This window comes from Manacus vitellinus, unplaced genomic scaffold (assembly GCF_001715985.3).
Source record: "Manacus vitellinus isolate BGI_N305 unplaced genomic scaffold, ASM171598v3 scaffold_0_pilon, whole genome shotgun sequence".
NCBI classification, from domain to species: Eukaryota; Metazoa; Chordata; class Aves; order Passeriformes; family Pipridae; genus Manacus; species Manacus vitellinus.
In genome coordinates this window covers 29,964,334-29,981,051 of record NW_021938789.1, presented here as the reverse complement: position 1 = coordinate 29,981,051, position 16,718 = coordinate 29,964,334, and the positions used below count along the sequence as shown (strand labels likewise).

General features: G+C 38.1%; 1 protein-coding gene across 1 annotated transcript; it reads right to left on the bottom strand.

Moving 5' to 3' along the window:
- Window positions 1-557: 557 nt before the first annotated feature.
- AGA (aspartylglucosaminidase) lies at window positions 558-16,287 on the bottom strand. The gene is made up of 9 exons (XM_018070637.1): window positions 16,122-16,287; window positions 14,129-14,282; window positions 13,394-13,506; window positions 10,074-10,186; window positions 8,982-9,093; window positions 6,993-7,068; window positions 6,139-6,246; window positions 3,920-4,053; window positions 558-3,097 (listed from the first exon to the last, which is right to left on the bottom strand). The coding sequence occupies exons 1-9, from the start codon at window positions 16,273-16,275 to the stop codon at window positions 2,997-2,999; spliced, it is 1,065 nt and encodes a 354-aa protein (XP_017926126.1). The 5' UTR covers window positions 16,276-16,287; the 3' UTR covers window positions 558-2,996.
- Between the last annotated feature and the right edge of the window lie 431 nt (window positions 16,288-16,718).

The following is a 16,718-nucleotide window of genomic DNA, read 5'->3' as shown; positions in this document are numbered from 1 at the left end:
AGAGAAATTAGTTTATATTTCTCACTTCAGTTTTGCAATTACAATCTTATCTAACATTATGATTGATTCATATAATATTATGAAATACTACTCTAACCTGTAAATGTCTATATATATATATAATTTAATTTCTTTTAGAAGAAATGAATCAATAGGAAAAAAATTACAAAACGCTGTCAATTTTTGACAAAAAGCTCATTTGTAACTGAGACTATTCACATTTGTGAATTCAAGTTACGGAACCTTCAATAGAGAAGTATCTTAAACATTTGAAACTTGAAACAATAAAAAGCCAAAAAATTAAAGTGACAGAGTATCACGATGCATTTTTCCTGTTCAGTTACCCTGACATTCCATGATGACTAATGCAATCTGCAAATGCAGTCATCAGATCAGACATAAGCAATGTTGTAAATTTAATGGAACTTACGTGGAGGAACGAACTTTTGGCAAGAGTTTCTACTTGATATTTATCTTTCTTAAAAAAATTAATGTGTCTGCTAAGCATAATAGAACACCAATAGTAACATTTAAAGAAATATTTTTGAGACAAAATATTAAGGCATTTTATTTTTTTATTCAGAATTCTGCCCATAACATCAGAATGGTACATTCTTAATATTATAATACACTGTCTAATTAAAAATATATCAAAATAATTTACAAAAATTAACCTGTTCATTTATAACTAATTCATCATAACAAAACAAGCTACATTGTCAAACCACATGGATTAGTATCTACATCTTGTGGAGACAAGTAATTAAGACAGAATCATTAAGGTTGGAAAAGACTTCCAAGATCAAGTCCAACCTCTGACCAAATACCACCATGCCAACTAAACTGTAGCACTAAGTGCCATATCCAGCCATTTATGGAACACTTGCAGTGTTGTGGTGGTTACTCCACCACTTCCCTGGGCAGCCCATTCCAAAGCCTGAGCACCCCCTCTGTGAAAATATTCTTCCAGATGTCCAACCTGAACCTCTTCTAGCACAGCTTAAGGCCATTTCCTCTTGTCCTGTCTCTAGTTACCTGGGAGAAGAGGCTGATCCCTACCTTGCTACAACCTCCTTTCAGGTAGCTGTAGAGAGCAAGAAGGTCTCCCCCGAGCCTCCTTTTCTCCAGGCTAAACAATCCCAGCTCCCTCAGTCACTCCTCACATGACTTACTCTCTCGACCCTTCACCAGCTGCATTGCTCTTATCTATACACGCTCACGCACCTCAGTGTCTTTCTTGTAGTGAAAGGCCCAAAACTGGACACACCACTCGAGGTGTGGCTTCACCAGTGCTGAGCACAGAGGGACAAGCACTTCCCTGGTCTTGCTGGCCACACTATTTTTGATACAGGCCAGGATGCCATTGGCCTTCTTGGCCACCTGGCTCACATTCAGCCAGCTGTCATCCAGCACAGAGGAGGGGAGTTAGCACTGCAACAGTGACTTCAAGGTACACTGTTACAGGGCACCCATAACCTCCACTGTCATACACTAGCTAGCACAGTGAGATAAGCACACTAGAAAGCGTGCCATGGATGTTCCCAGCCTCTGTCACGAATGAGTCCTGGCGGATTCAGCTGTAGCACTTTGAAACATTACTGCTCAGCTCCCAGTACTGAACCTCCTACGTTTATAATCCACAATGCAATCTTCAATGTAACAATCACTGGGATTTTATTAATCTATTTGCACGTGACTGCCTGAGTTATCTGAAGATAGAACAGCCATGGCAGAAGGTTGTAAGTAGGACAGGTAGAAAACTTATCTTAAACCACTACAGATATACTCACTTGGAGCTTCACTTGATAAAAGCTTATTGTGGCCTGCAGTGAATTCTGTGCTACAAGATGCTCTGAAGATCCAATGACAGAAGCGAATCCTCTGAATAAATCACTTTGTTGATGAATTTCAACAGCAGGCCATTGAAAATAGCTATTCTAGTTTGAGTGGTTTATTTCCAGCTTTTAAAGATACCACCTTGGAAAAATCACTCTAAGGTACACAAGCATCTAAACAAACTTACTTATACATGATACATTAAGGTGTGCTTTTATTACCCAATCATTTTATTCAAGTAGACAAAGAATAATTAAAGTGACAAGACACACTCATTTTATTTGCTCCCACCTTTCACATTTTCCTAGCTCAAGTTTAACAGATTCAATCAAATGATCAGCAGGCTGCCAAGTTAAGAGAATAATCAAACAGATCTTCAAATACCTATGGAACAATCCTCATGATCCTGGAGTTCTGTTACAAATGAATCCTTTGTCTCTAGACACAGAAAGTGACAAAACCCAAAACTGTAGGTAACTTTCATACTCTAGGTATTCAACTGCTCCTTTGTAGGGCTAAATGTGCTACAGGAAAGGGCAAGTGCACAGCATATTAGTGACAAAGAAATCACTGTGACTATGATTCATAACTTAACTTCCACTACAGAAACCAGGTGACAGGAAGATTTCCAATTGTCTTCACATCCAGTCAGAGTCAAACAATATTCCTTGAAGGTTTGTACTACCAGGGATGCTTGCATGTTCTCTCTATTCAAATGTATTCTCAGTTGTTGTGAAACAAGACAGAATGGTCCATAAGGAGATGCCTCTTATTTCTTCATTAAGGCTTTGAAATAGTCTCCACTACTCTTCAACCCCCTTTCCTTGCTTGTCGGCATTTTTACGCAATTTTATTTTCAAGAGAAAAGAAAACCTAGACTAAATCTTAGAAAGAGAATTAAGTAGTCTCAAAATAAGTCTCCTGTGTAGAGTCATAGTTCCAGCCCTTTACTCGAGATTTCTGACAAATATGTTTTTAAATGGCAAAGCAAAGGTCCTGTTCAATGGTTACTATTCATTACTTTTAGCTACTCAGACCTCAGGAAAACAAACAGATCATATAAGCCATCAGATGCTTGAAACAACCATTTTAAAAAGTAACTCCTAGGGAACCTTAGCACTTTCCTCTTCTAAACTGAGATGCTAATAGGCCAAAAGAAATTAAATGCAATCTACTACTTGCTCAGTTGGTCGACCTAGCAAAGGGTTAGAAACCATGAAGTGAAACTGAGTGAATCCTGGAATTTTATTACATGCAGCACCTAGGAAAGAAAGAAAAAAAAATTATAACATGCTACATTTGGGATTAGTGTCTCTGTCATTGTATTTTATCATCTAAAGACCCAGTTACGAATTCTACTACAATGGTGTAATTATTCTTTTACAATCTGTTTAACCCAAGACATCTTGAAGGTATTTAAGTTAAAATACAGTACTACTGGCTGCTGTAGTGCAATTAATGCCCTTATAATACAATTCAAAAAAGTAATGCAAGTTAGGAAAATATCTCTCTCTTTCAGTCCTGATTAATTTAATGAGTTCCTTCAACACTAATCTCTTAAACACAGAACTATGGGAAGTAAGAGATCAAAGAACAGCAATAAGTAGTCTAACTAAATAATCCATGTTGATTAGCAAATTGTACTTCATACTGATCTAAGAGTTCACTAATGAGATGCCTGGCACAATGACTGCTCTTGGAAAGCTTTGAAGCCATGCTTAACATTCACGTTCTCCCTCCCTTATGCCACATCTAGGGAAAGCATAAGAATTCTTTAAAACCTTCAAATTAATCATACGCAGTTCTGGAAAACACATCAAGGTTATAAATATTTTTGATTGTTCCTAAGCCTTCCATGAATTTTGCGTAAATCCAAGACATCAAAATGCAAAGGAAAATTACAGTATCCCTAGTTTGCACTAGGACATAACTGCCCTGGTAACCAGCATTTAGTACTACAAATGGCCAGTATTACTGCAGTCCTCAAAGAATAAAGACTTCTGCTTTAAAATCCACCTTCAGTTTTGTACTTCTGTGATCTAGTAAGGGTTAAGCACCTTTGCCTGCAAAGCAAAATACATACCATAACTTCCAGTTGTATTGGCACAAATGATAGCACCAAAGAACTTTGGAGCATACTTCTGGATTCTGGAAATGACTTTCTGACAGGCTACTGTTGGGTCTGTTCCCATCCTCATATATTCCACAGCTTGATAACTAAAAAAAAAAAACGACCCCATACTCAAACAGTTAGCCATACTCAGGTTATATATTTTAAAATACCACTGAAGAGACCTTGGTTTCTTTGAATAATGAAAACACACAGTAAGTAATTTTTAGGCCATCTTGTATTGGCAATTATTACTCAAGTTCTACATAAAAAGTCATTAAAAGTAAGACTAAAAGGAATTGCAAGATGTCATCTATACCATCTATTGTTCTATGGTAGGACCAAGCCAAGAGATAACTGATCATTTGCAGAAGAGGCTAAGCAAAAGATTAACAGCTTCTTTGCATTCTTTAACTAAAGAGTTAGTGGCTTCTATTTTTCATTGAGTTTGACATTAGAAGTGATCACGAGTTTTCAAAAAGGCTAATGTCAAGAAAACTTTTTGAAGAAAACTGATCTCCAATATTACCTTACTAATAAATTATTGATTTCAGTGACTATTAAAAAAAAATCTTTCAGAAAAAAATTAGGTTTCTGAAAACACCAAAACTGACATGTTTTCTTTATTTTATGAATATGAAGGTACAATGTTTTGATCAAGACTTTGAGACACTTTTAAATTTTTTGCAAACTAAGTTGAAAAAAAAATCTTAGTTTAAATGAAAGAGAATCAAAATGAACTTTCTTTTTATCTACAGTACCATTAGACAAATGACTATATGGGAAATGCTTGAGATGAATCAGTTGCATTTCAAAAATGTCCTCAGAGGTAAAAAATTAGTTTTGTTGCCATTTTCTTTCAGAACCTGAAGATTAAATGACAACATATAACTTACAAGCAAACAACATTAGATTGCTTTGATGAAAGATGCACGTAGCAACACCAACTCCTGCTACACTAAGAGATATACAGACTGCTTTACCTACAGATGTTATCAAAGTACTGCAGAAAAGAACTTCTCTTGCATTTTAGACTTCCTATTATCTTTGATTTATTCTAACAATCTAGTAAGTTCAACTTATCTGAAAGATAACTGACCGAATATAAAGCTATATTTCACAGGAGTCTCTTCACTAATCAAAAACTCAGTAAGAAATTACTATCACAAAGAAGGCAGACAGCAAATATTAGCAATTTCGCCCTTTATTTGGCACTTCCTTCACTTCTGGCAGGTCAATTTTAGTCTTTGTTTCCATGTGGGAATATCTAAGTAACATGGATTTAGTAAAAATCTTTATCTACAAGGAAGCAGTGATTAACCATCTAGGCTGAGTTGTTTTCGAAAACCCACTGGAGCTAACACAAAATGCTTTTAAGCATTACAGCCAAATACTTCAGGCTGCTAAAGTGTAATATCAGTTTTTATTGACTAAGCTCATGGTGCAGCTCAACTAACTACTGCTGTTGTTATCTGCCATGACAGGATAGATAATTTACTTCAAGACTGGCTTGGAATAGCTTGAATTTCATTGAGGACATTAGTGAATATGCAATAGCTAACAGGCATTCTTAGCTGCCAGAGTTTCAGAAAAAGCACCTGAGCTTCTATATAGTCCTTCAAGCATCAGAGCCCATTATGTTCAGCATGGATTTCCATAACTCATTCCTGAGACCAACCCACAAGGATGAGTCTCAACACTCAGTGATGAAAACAGCCATATTTTACACAGTTTATAGAACCACGATGATAGCACTAAAACACCTCTTTCAGTTTCAAATTAGATGCAATTACATAGGATTGTTGCGGTGACACCTCCCCACCTGAATAATCTGAGACCCACGCCTCCTCCTCTCTACAATTTATGATACTTATTTCCCACATAATAAAACACTCTGGAGGAGAAAGCTAATCAGTTCTGTTAAAAAGCATATAGGTTGGAAATATACTCATTACCTTCTGCCTGTTTGCTCACAGCTTGGCAGCATTAAGGGATCTGTCATCAAGATATTTGTCTCTTCTTTTAAGACACATTATAACAATAACTTAATACTGCTGCTGTTCTTTCCTCTTCCACTCCTTCCTCTACTCCCACTTCAGCAGCAAGTTATAGTGTCTTTTTAATCAGTTACTTCATTTGCTGAGTCTACATTTTGCTGCAAAAAGCTGGCAAAGTCTGCCCTAAGGACAAACCTGGGTAAGAAGCGCATCATAATGTCACCATCCCCAGTGGCTGCAGCTCCTCCAGCTGTACTGTCCGCATAAGATCCTGCTCCAGCTATCGGAGAATCTCCAACACGGCTGTAGTGAACAATGGAAAATAAAACCCCAACTTTGTCAGCCTTACTGCCTCCAGCTGACTTAGTGTCAAACCCACAGGAGAACAGAACAGGTAAAAAGGTCACTCTACAGCAGTCAGAAGTCTTATCTTAAAACTACCAATATGAGTGATCTGTGATAACCTGACTGACCTGAGGCTTAATCCACCTCCTATGCACAACTGTTTGTTATTATACTGACTATAACTAGGCCAGTGAGGTTTAGCCTGTGGGCAACAGTAAGCAGCTGGGGACATTAATATGTTCAATAACTTGTTGCTAAATCCCGAAGTTGTCTGACTTGGTTAACAGAAAAGAATTCTAACTGGGTAAAAAAAGTATCTCAAGGATAAAATACAAGCCTGGGGCTCTGATTTTATGTACATTTCTTTGGAGACTGTGCACCTCTCCAAAATGCTTATTTGTCTCTGGTGCCTTGCCTTATAAGTTGTCTCAAAACTGTGCCAGTTGTTTGTGTATTAATTAATTAATTAATTAATTAATTAATTAATTCACCAGTATGGTGAATTAAGCCAGCTGAAAAACAAGCATTCCCTCAAACACACACAAATCATCTTGCAACTCAATCAGCATTAGGATTTATGGCAGTGCACAGAAATAAGTAAGGCCATTTTGTGATCTTAATGTTAATGTTTTACAACACCACGGCAAGCTTAACATAGGAACAAGGTGGAGAAAAAACTTTTTTGTAAAACCAGAGATACTAACCCTGGAATTTTGTGGACTGCACCATTAGTAGATGTCCCAGAAACAACGGTTCCACTCACACCAATTATAACCATACCTAAGATTTTCAACAGGATGAAACATATTCAGAAACATTCCTAAAAAATTTATTTAATTAGTACTATGCTTATAAAAAGAACCACAATGCACAGACTATTCAAATTACTGATATACAGAAATACAAGAGTTGTACTCTTAAGGAAAACATGTTCTTTTTAAAGACATTTGGAAACTTTTAGGATGTATTACAAGAGCTCAAAAAAGAATGTAAAATAGTGAGTGCCACACTGTTCAGAGCTGTATGTTACTTCTGCCCAAGCACTGCCTCCTGATATACATCTATGTTAAGCAGTAGAGAAAAATTACCTGGTGTCACTACATCAAGCACCAAGGAAATTATAAATAGTGTTTGAAGGAAATTAAAAAAAAAAAAATCAGAAGGATGAGCTTAAATTTGGCAGATGGTGACATACTGACTAGATGGATAAGCCTACCCCTTGCTAATTTTGTGCTGATAAGAAAGCCACTGCCTCATACAAGAGAAGTTTAGATTGTCACTTGGAACAGGATTTGGGATCAGCTGCTTCTCCATATAGCCAGAATTCACCTCCACAGAGCAAGAGAGGGCATAAATTGCTGCTAGCATAAAACTGCAATACAAAGTGAGAGCCAAGGAGCAGAATGTGATGAGCTGAATTCCGGTTCTCTGACCTCAACAGGCAGTACCTACTTCTTACACAAAAGTTTCCTGACCAGTAGAAGCTAAAAGCATAGAGACACTGACTCTCTGTCCTATGTAAAAAGACTGGAAGGACATTAGATCCTTCCAATGTCTTAAATGCATTATGAATGAAGACTCTTCTCAAAATGTGCTAGTCACAGAGACATTTCATATATAAAACAATGGGGTAGGAGAACTTGAAATGCTAATACAAAACACTGTCATTTACTACAAAACAGCTTACAACTACTTAATGATACATCAGTTCTTGAGTTGTATTTACCATATTCCCCTCTCCTGACACTCCACGATTTCTGAGTTTTCCAGCACTAACTAAAGACTGTTTACCCCAGTAAAGTAAACCAGCTATCAATTTGAGAATCTGGGGGGTTGTCCAACTTCTGGAGAATATTAATTGGTTATTAGCAGCGTGCACTAGAAGTAAAGAAAAAAGATTCACACTTGAAATAACTTTTTAATTCTTGGTATTGCAAATACCATCAGGCGAAAAGTTCTGCATTACTGAGGAAAATCCAAACTAAACCAAAAAGTGCTAGTTTCAAGACTACACAGTAAAAAGCTTTAAAAGACATGAATCTGTAACTGCTCTACTCCTTTGTCTGATCTGCTCCTTAACCAGCTTATAGGCTTAGCAATTAACAGTCCTCAATCAGTAAACTCTTAGAAGTTTTTGGGACTACTACTGCTAGCCTGTTTTAAGCATAGTAATTTCTGGAGAAGTTTATTGATTTAGTCCAAAGCCAGAACAGAAGACAAATGAAAGCAAACTTTGTTCTAAAAATTTCAGGAGTGTTAGACAAACACTGCTTTTAGTTGGCAACAGGACTACCTGTTTACTCATTTCTTCCACCACTGTAATGCCTTTTAAGTTGCTCTGAAAGCAACACCATAATCAAGATAAAAATAATTATTTTTAATCTTAATCAGTTTTCTAAGCATCCATAGCTGCCCAAGCAATTATGCCAAGGTATCTGCGAGAAAAGCAGTAGGGTGATGAACAACAGCTAAGGGCAAATATGAAGCAAGTGGCTGTGCAGCCAGTGCTGGAAAAAAAAGAGAAACAAATCTTACTTTTAGGCACTCCATCCTAACACGGAAGTAAAAGAATCTTGAAACCACTATAACCAGGAAATAATTACTATATGAAATACTTTTCTTTAAAATTACTATGATTTAATCTGTAGAGGAATGAGAAAAAAATCAGCATCAGGGTTACCAAAAGTTGTTACCAATAGTATCATGGTTCTGAACACTTTGTGAGACGGTCTGTTCTTCTTTATAAGTTACTTTTCCAGGCCGTTTATATGGTCCACAGGATTTTGAAGAGTCTGGTACCACATTCTGTAAATATTTTTTGATTTGCATAAATAATACATTATACTTCAATACCAATAAATTTAAAAATACTACAATCAATACCTATAATCTGCCATACAGGATGCCCAATACTTAAAACATACAGTTGTACTGAAATACCACAAATTGTTTTGCTTAAAGACTGATTTCTGGTATAATATAGTAAAAAGGTTTTCCTACTAGAAAGTTATGTTGTTGAAATTAAAGATTTTCCCGTGGTCAAAAAAAAAAAAAAGTCAGCTCATTCTTCAATGACATGAAGAAAATTTTCAAGTCAAAGAAACAACCAGACAAAATGAGTTTGTTGTACTAATGTCAAGATATTATTGTCAAGTCAGCATCATACTCAAGATATTTTCCCAACTGAAAATATCTTGAAAATTAAAAAAAATCAAAACTGAATTAAACTGGTTCAGCAATGCAGCATTCCATATTCAAGAAACAATGAATACAGTGTACAAACATGTAGAAATCTGTAACATCCAAAGCAAAAAAAACCCCTCCAACCAAGCCAACCTCGCCACAGCAGGCAAATTTAATGGACAGCTGCACTAATCTGATGTATTCACAGGTCTGCATGAAGCCTCACAACTAAGTATTTAGAGACCTTAATTACTCTTGTAAAATTCTCTTTCAGAAATTTATACATGCATCAAAAAATACACACTGCTGTGTTTAGCTTGAGAAGTCCTGTCCCAATTAAGAACTGGAAAAAAAAATAATTGCTACACCAAAACACTACTGCAGCAAGGTCAAAACCAGCAGGATCTAAGAAATAAGAACTAGACACATACAATTCCCAAGTCTACCAAATGCTTGGTAATTCCAAGCCTTTTCTGTTTAATATGCAAAACTTCTTTTTCTTCACATGTCAAGTGTAACTTCAATATAAGCTAAAAGGAAGAGGCAATTGCTGCATTACTGACTTTCTAAACCCCCTCTTCACTGCCACCACTGCACTGTACCTTCCAGTAGTTTGGCTGACAGCTTTGATTAAGCCACTCTGAATACAGTGAAAGTGATTTCTGGGTTGTTAAATCTTCGTATGGAAACCCCATTCTTACAGCAAACAGGGAGGCTTGAAAAGCAAGAACAAAACAAAAAAACCACATTGATTTATTCACAGATTTATACATTTTATGATAATGCATTCATGTTATGCTTTTTAGAAATCAAGAAATTCTACATCCTTTATGGAGACGAGAAATATGCCTTCAGGGAGCAGTATCAGCCATTAGAGTGATGTACAACTGCAGTAGCAAACTCTCCCTTCATTGGCAATATCAAATTTCTTCAATTCACTATAACTATGTTAATACATATAAGTTTTACCATTGAAAGAGAAACAAATTCAATTCTGTTAATCAACTGGACACAAATAAACTGTAGGAAGAGTGGTCTGGGCTGTATGGGTCACAGAAATATTTAAGTAAATGATACAAATATATTTGCCTTAAAAAGCTAGTCTTTTATAAAATGTAAGTAACCCAGTAGCACAACATTTGCCATTAAAACACTGATACTTGAAGAAAGCAATCCACCAGCTTACATCATATTACACTTCTTCCTTGCAGCTTGAAAAGTGACAGCTTGTTTTGAAAATTAATATAGTATGAGCCAAGGGAGCAAAAGAAATACCAACACAAGCAATGAAAGAATGCTACACTTCTAAGAGTAACTTTTATCGTTAGGCAAAGGGAAAAGAAAAAAGATCAACCGTTCTTTCATCTTTTAGCTGAAAATACCTTTGATACTAACCAGTAACAGATACTGTTGCTAGGTTCTGATGCCTGAATTTATATTATCAATCCTTGATAATAACGTCACTATAATATACAGCTGAACAAGCTTATCTACTCCAAGAATTAAGAGAAGCCTTGAATTATTTCTGGACAGCTTTTCTAAGTTTTTCTTAAAAACTGACACAATTAAAGTTCCTTAGCACTCAGAGGAAAACTGACAACTTCAATTAAATAGATATTCATTTTCCCATTTCTAGAACAAATAGGCAGGGTTTAGGGTTTTTTTGGTTTTTCTTTTTAGGATAAAATTGTGCTTGTGCATGTTTGTCAGGAATTCTTTCATAACTTTTGAAGCATTGTTTCTACTCCAGAAAGCGGAGTTGGTCGTTTTTACTTTCTGAACTTTTTACTTGGATTATGGTTTAAATATTGATAGGAAAAAAAGAGAAAAAGGTCAGGCACACTGACACTGAAACTTCCCTATCTATTAGAGACAAACAAGAAAATTTCTTGGCAGACAATAACCAAAATAGAGGGTTTTTTCCCTCACTTGTAATATCCCTCACCACATTCAGTCTACATTGATATACATGTGCTTTATTGATTGTTTGCTAAGACTCACCCCTAAAGAATTAAGACAAAAAACAGCTCTTTTAACAATGCAAGAATTGGTGAGTGTAGTTATCTGTATCTGTTCAATGAAAGCTACACCACTGCCATGAAGCAGAACCTAAGGATCTACAGGGTGGTTAGCTTCTCCATGATCACTGAGAAGAAAATGGAAAAACTAAGTCTGGAAATAATATCTGAGCACATCAAGGACAAACAGATGACTAGAAAATTAATGCATGCCACAGTTTGCTTCCTCCTCCTCTTCAGTGTCAACCACTCATAAAAATGCAATTTTAGGAGGCACAAAGACTTCTCTGGATTATATCGTTAAGTATATTCAAATAAAAGTGCCATTTAGTTACTGGGAGAAAAATAAGGAATAATCTCAGCAATTTTGTATCTTGAATAAAAAAATGCCTGCAGAGACTATATGCATTTATATGAAAAGAGTTTACTATTCTAGCTAGCTCTTCTGGTAAAAATGTAAATATTTTTATTTAGAAAATAAACTGTTCTTTATCTCACATGCATTTTTTAAGATTCAAATGTATCAATCTTCACCTGATGACGACAACTACAGTTTCTTTTATCCAAGCTCCAATTTCCACAGAAAATACATTTCTTCACAAGAAATATTCTTCCTCAATTTCTCCACTGCTTTGATTAATTCACTAACGTTAAACATCATCTCCAATTTTTACTCAGATAAATCTTTGGCTTTTCTGTCTTTCTTTTGCCACTACTGATAGACAGTTTCTTCTGAGGAAGTTTTCACTGGCAGCAGGGACTCAGCATAACAACCTTGTCCACATGCCTCCATTATGCAAAGAGCTATTTCTTAGGTTGGAAAACATATTTTAGATCAGCACTTTAATTCTTCTGCTTCTTCACTTTCATTATCTTTTCTGCTAATTCTACTGATCAAAGTTTAAGAATATTTTGGTAACTAACAACGATGGGGAAATGAGTATTATGAGTATTTCTTCCTCTGCTTTTAACACCTGGCCAATTTCTTTTTCTGCATCACCTGTGAAATTTCTCTTAGTCCTCTTCTCAAATTAAACAGAATCTGCATGTCTCCCTTTTCAAACACGTCAAACAGCGTCCTCCCAAGATCGCATCAAAAAACTGCTGTTGCACTTATTTCTGTACACACTAATTTCTTCAAGAACCTTTTATCTTTTCTTATCAATTTCAAAGCACTTGAATCACCATTAATGCTCAGATGTCAACTTCCACACTTATCTCCAAATTTCCTTCTGAGTAGGTATGTACATTTTCAAAGTCCTTAACTGTGAGCCAAGAAACTTGCTCACTACTCACACACCTCCCTGGAAGTTACATCTCTTTTTGAAACTGGTATTACTCTACCAACAGCAGCCTGTATTTAAAAAGCTCAACCTCCAGTTTGCTACTGCTCTTTTGCTGTGCCTAAGAGTAGAGCCTCTAATGTAACTTTTTTCATTCAAGTTCTCACTAATATTTTTAAACTATGAAATGCAATAATCATGCTCAAAATATACCAAAGTAGTAAAATGTAACTGCTGTGTCTATTAATTCTGCCATTCCTTAGAAAAAGTTACTCCATGGTTTTAAATGCAACATTTACATCTAACAGTTTCCATACTGTCTTTTAATAAATCATCTTTGAAAACTCAGATATCAGTGATATTAGCAAAGCCTTGGGATTACAAGTTAATATTTGCAGTTAGGCTAGTGGGAAAACCATAAAACTATGCTTTTTTCTTCTAAAAATAAACCTATTTCATACACACAGAATGAGCAAATAAAAACTTCTGAATTATTTGACTAAATTGATTTTATTGTCAAGTAATTCTTCCACCTATATAACCAAGATTAAAACATGGCAATTTTAGCAGGAAGTGTTTTAGACAAGGGTATGGCTTGGAAACAGTTATAGGAATAATTACCTGACTCTCCCACTAATAATGTATGTTTAGTGTATTCAATGACCTTTCGTGCTACACCAATTGCATTTTTTACACGTCTGAGATCCGCAACAGCCCCAACTTCCATAGTGTTGCTGGAAACAGAAAATATTTAAAACTTATTAAAAATACATGAATAATTGCACACCTTTTTATTAGACAAGATCTGTTCTCATCTAAATCAAAAAGCTTGCTCCTTTAACATAACGCTTTAATTGTTCTATGCCATGGACTGATGGCATCACACTAGTAGGGAAAAAATTCCTGTGTATATTGTTTCCTTTCACAGGCATGGAGATGTTGCTCAAGTAACAATAACTCCATCTACAGTAATATTTTCAGTAAAATAACTATTTTGTAACATAAACTCATAACATGAACAACACACTTGCAATTACTCTTTAACCAGGACAGCTTTAAATAGCAAATAAATTACAGAAGACAACTCCTCCAGAAGGGAAATATTTATGGATTGAATATAAAGGGAAAGCTAACAATGCTACAAACCATCTGCTGTGCAACTTCTATACCTAGAACTGAATTACCACACTACATATGAAGATTCATAACCTACTCTTCCACCAGTCAGTATTTTTCCTAGTTCCACAAGTTAACATATAACTTGTCGCACAGTGAGCCCCAAAGCAACAAGATCCTGTAACAACTCTTAAATGTGCTAATATAGGGATCATTCTCTCCTCCATGTAGTTTCCTTACCCATCCATAATCATTGCGTCCAGAGTTGTTTCTCCACTTTCATCTGGGCTTCCTCCGTATCCCACGCTCCCATCGCACTGATCAATCTCACACTGCCCACAGCCTCTCTCAACAGCATCCAGCTCAGAACCTCCTGACTCCAGTACTCTCCAAGCTATAATCAACACAAATCATTAAATGTCACCAGGGAAAACAGTTCCACTACTACTTTAAAGAATGTTTTAAAGACGGACACAATGCAGATGCACTACATAAGTGGATAAACAAAAGTAAACCGTAACTTACAGATGAAATAAAGTCAAAATATAAATATAACTGAAAGAATGTAAAGCGTCACTTTTTTAAATATTGTTTTTCTTTCATATTTGTTTAGTGTTTCTGACTGAGAAACAAAGCTTTTCTTCTGTTTTTTACTAACAACCATCACAACTTCTATACATCAAACAACCTTCTGTGCCCAGAACCAATCATTACTTTATCACTGCTTGTTTAAAGCCTTCTGGGAGGAGAGAGAAGGGGAAATAAAACTTTCATCTTAGAAAAAAAAAAAAGGCCAAAAAAAAAGCAGCCCTCAAAAGCTTCATATGAGAATAGTAAGTGTCCAGCTGCAGAATAAAAAGATCTAAATCTATATCAGAAACTACGTAACCATAAAACCAAAGTGGAAATGGTATATAAGAAATTAGTCTCCATTCTCCTGTCCAAACCTTAGTCTTCTTTAGAATCTAGATCACGGTGCAGTTTTGTAAGACATTACAGACATGCCAAACGACATGGTTTGAATATGCTGAGCCTGAAGGCATTGCACATATGAGATTTCACAAGGCTGGACCCAGGCAAAACTTTCCAAGGCACAAAAGCTTGCTGGCACTGATAGTTGCTGTCCTACTTCCTCCTTGTGCTCGCTCTGGTGCTACATCATCTGACAGATCCAGCATAGGGGAGGCAGCAAATGCACACAGCTCTTTTTTGCAGCAATAAACCATCCCAAGAAGCCTTACCATCACAAATGCCACATGCAACTGCATGAAGCTTCCTGCACCACGGAAAAAGTAAGACTTAATGCCATGCATCCAACTCCACATATGATTGTCTTTTATTACAAACTTCAGTGTGAGGAGTATTGCTCCAGTTCCTATTACCGTTATTACTGTCAGTAGCCTTAACACAAACTTTCAGAAGCTGCAAAAGGCCTTGCAGTTTTCACGAGTATATTTTATTTCTGACCTATACAAGGCTTTATAGGTAACCCATTTCACAAGTAAGAATTCCATAGTAAGGCATTATTTACAACTTGACTACGATAAAATAACCCGCAAGTCTTTTAAAATCAGTACTCACAACTAATTTACATTGCCATAAGAAAATGTGCTTTGCCTGTCAATAACACATCACAAAACACCGAGCTCAAAAAAATAAAATATTCATAACTACCTAAATCCTTGGGGAGCAAGAACGAATCTCAAAAGGGCACCTTTAAAAACCACTGCAAAGAGGCACAAGAGTGCAAACCACATTAGCAAAAGTATGCCTTAATCTAGCGTATCTGTAGTTCATAACCCCCCTCTCTACTGATTTGTTTGGTTTGTTTTTTTTAAACGCCTTTTTTCCCAGCGCGGAAAGTTAAACCATTTGCTTGCAGGCTCTCAGGCTACACCAGGACTCGGCGTCAGGGAACCACCAGTGTAAAGGCAAGCTCCTTCCCATACGAGGGGTAACCTCGCGCCTCGGCGCCCGAGCCCCTTTCCAAGAGCCTGCCCGTCCCTGCGGCAGCGGGGCTTCTCTGACCCGGGAGAGGGCAGGCGGGGAGCAGAGCCCGGGCCCGCTGCACCCAGCGCCGCTTGACGGCAGCAGGGTCACAACTCGCTCCTTCTTGCCACCACCTACTCCCAAATCCGCCTGGCGGTCCCTCACAGCGAGAGAACGCACCAGGAGGGCAGCGAGCGGCGCGGCACAGCACCGCCCCACCCGCCCCAGTCCCCCTCCGGGACACCTGTCTCCGCGGCCGTCCTAAACGCCCAGGTGTTGATGACTACAGGCAGGGCGGCGGCTGAGGCTGCGCCCGGTGGCGGCAACACGACGAGCAAGAGGAGCAGGACGACCAGGACCACGACGGCCGCCCAACCCCCGCCGCGCCCCGCCGCCATCACCGCCCGGCCCGGCCCGGCCTGGCCCGGCCCCGCTGCGCCGACACCAACCAGGCGGCGGCGGCGGCGCAGGCGCGCAGGGCCCGGCCGCGGGGAGCGCTGCGGCCGCCGGGAGCGCTGCGCCGCGGGAGCGCTGCGGCCGCGGGGAGCGCTGCGGCCGCGGGAGCGCTGCGCCTCCGCGGGAGCGCTGCGGCCGCGGGAGCGCTGCCGGCCGCGGGGAGCGCTGCCGGCCGCGGGGAGCGCTGCGGCCGCGGGAGCGCTGCGGCCGCGGGGAGCGCTGCGGCCGTCATGGCGAGGGAAGGCTTAAAGGCCCCAGCAAAGACCGAAGTCCAGGGCAGATTAAAATACATTTTGTATTTCATAGAACCATAGAATGGTTTGGGTTGGAAGGGACGTTGAAGATCATCTAGTTCCAACGCCCTTACCATGAGCAGGGATATCTT

Coding starts and splice junctions, on each gene's coding strand:
- AGA (XM_018070637.1), bottom strand. CDS start 16,275: ATGGCGGCGGGGCGCGGCGGGGGTTGGGCGGCCGTCGTGGTCCTGGTC. Junction 14,283..16,121: donor TAGGACGGCCGCGGAGACAG/GTGTCCCGGAGG, acceptor TGTTGATTATAG/CTTGGAGAGTACTGGAGTCA. Junction 6,247..6,992: donor GCAGTCCACAAAATTCCAGG/GTTAGTATCTCT, acceptor TGTTCACTACAG/CCGTGTTGGAGATTCTCCGA.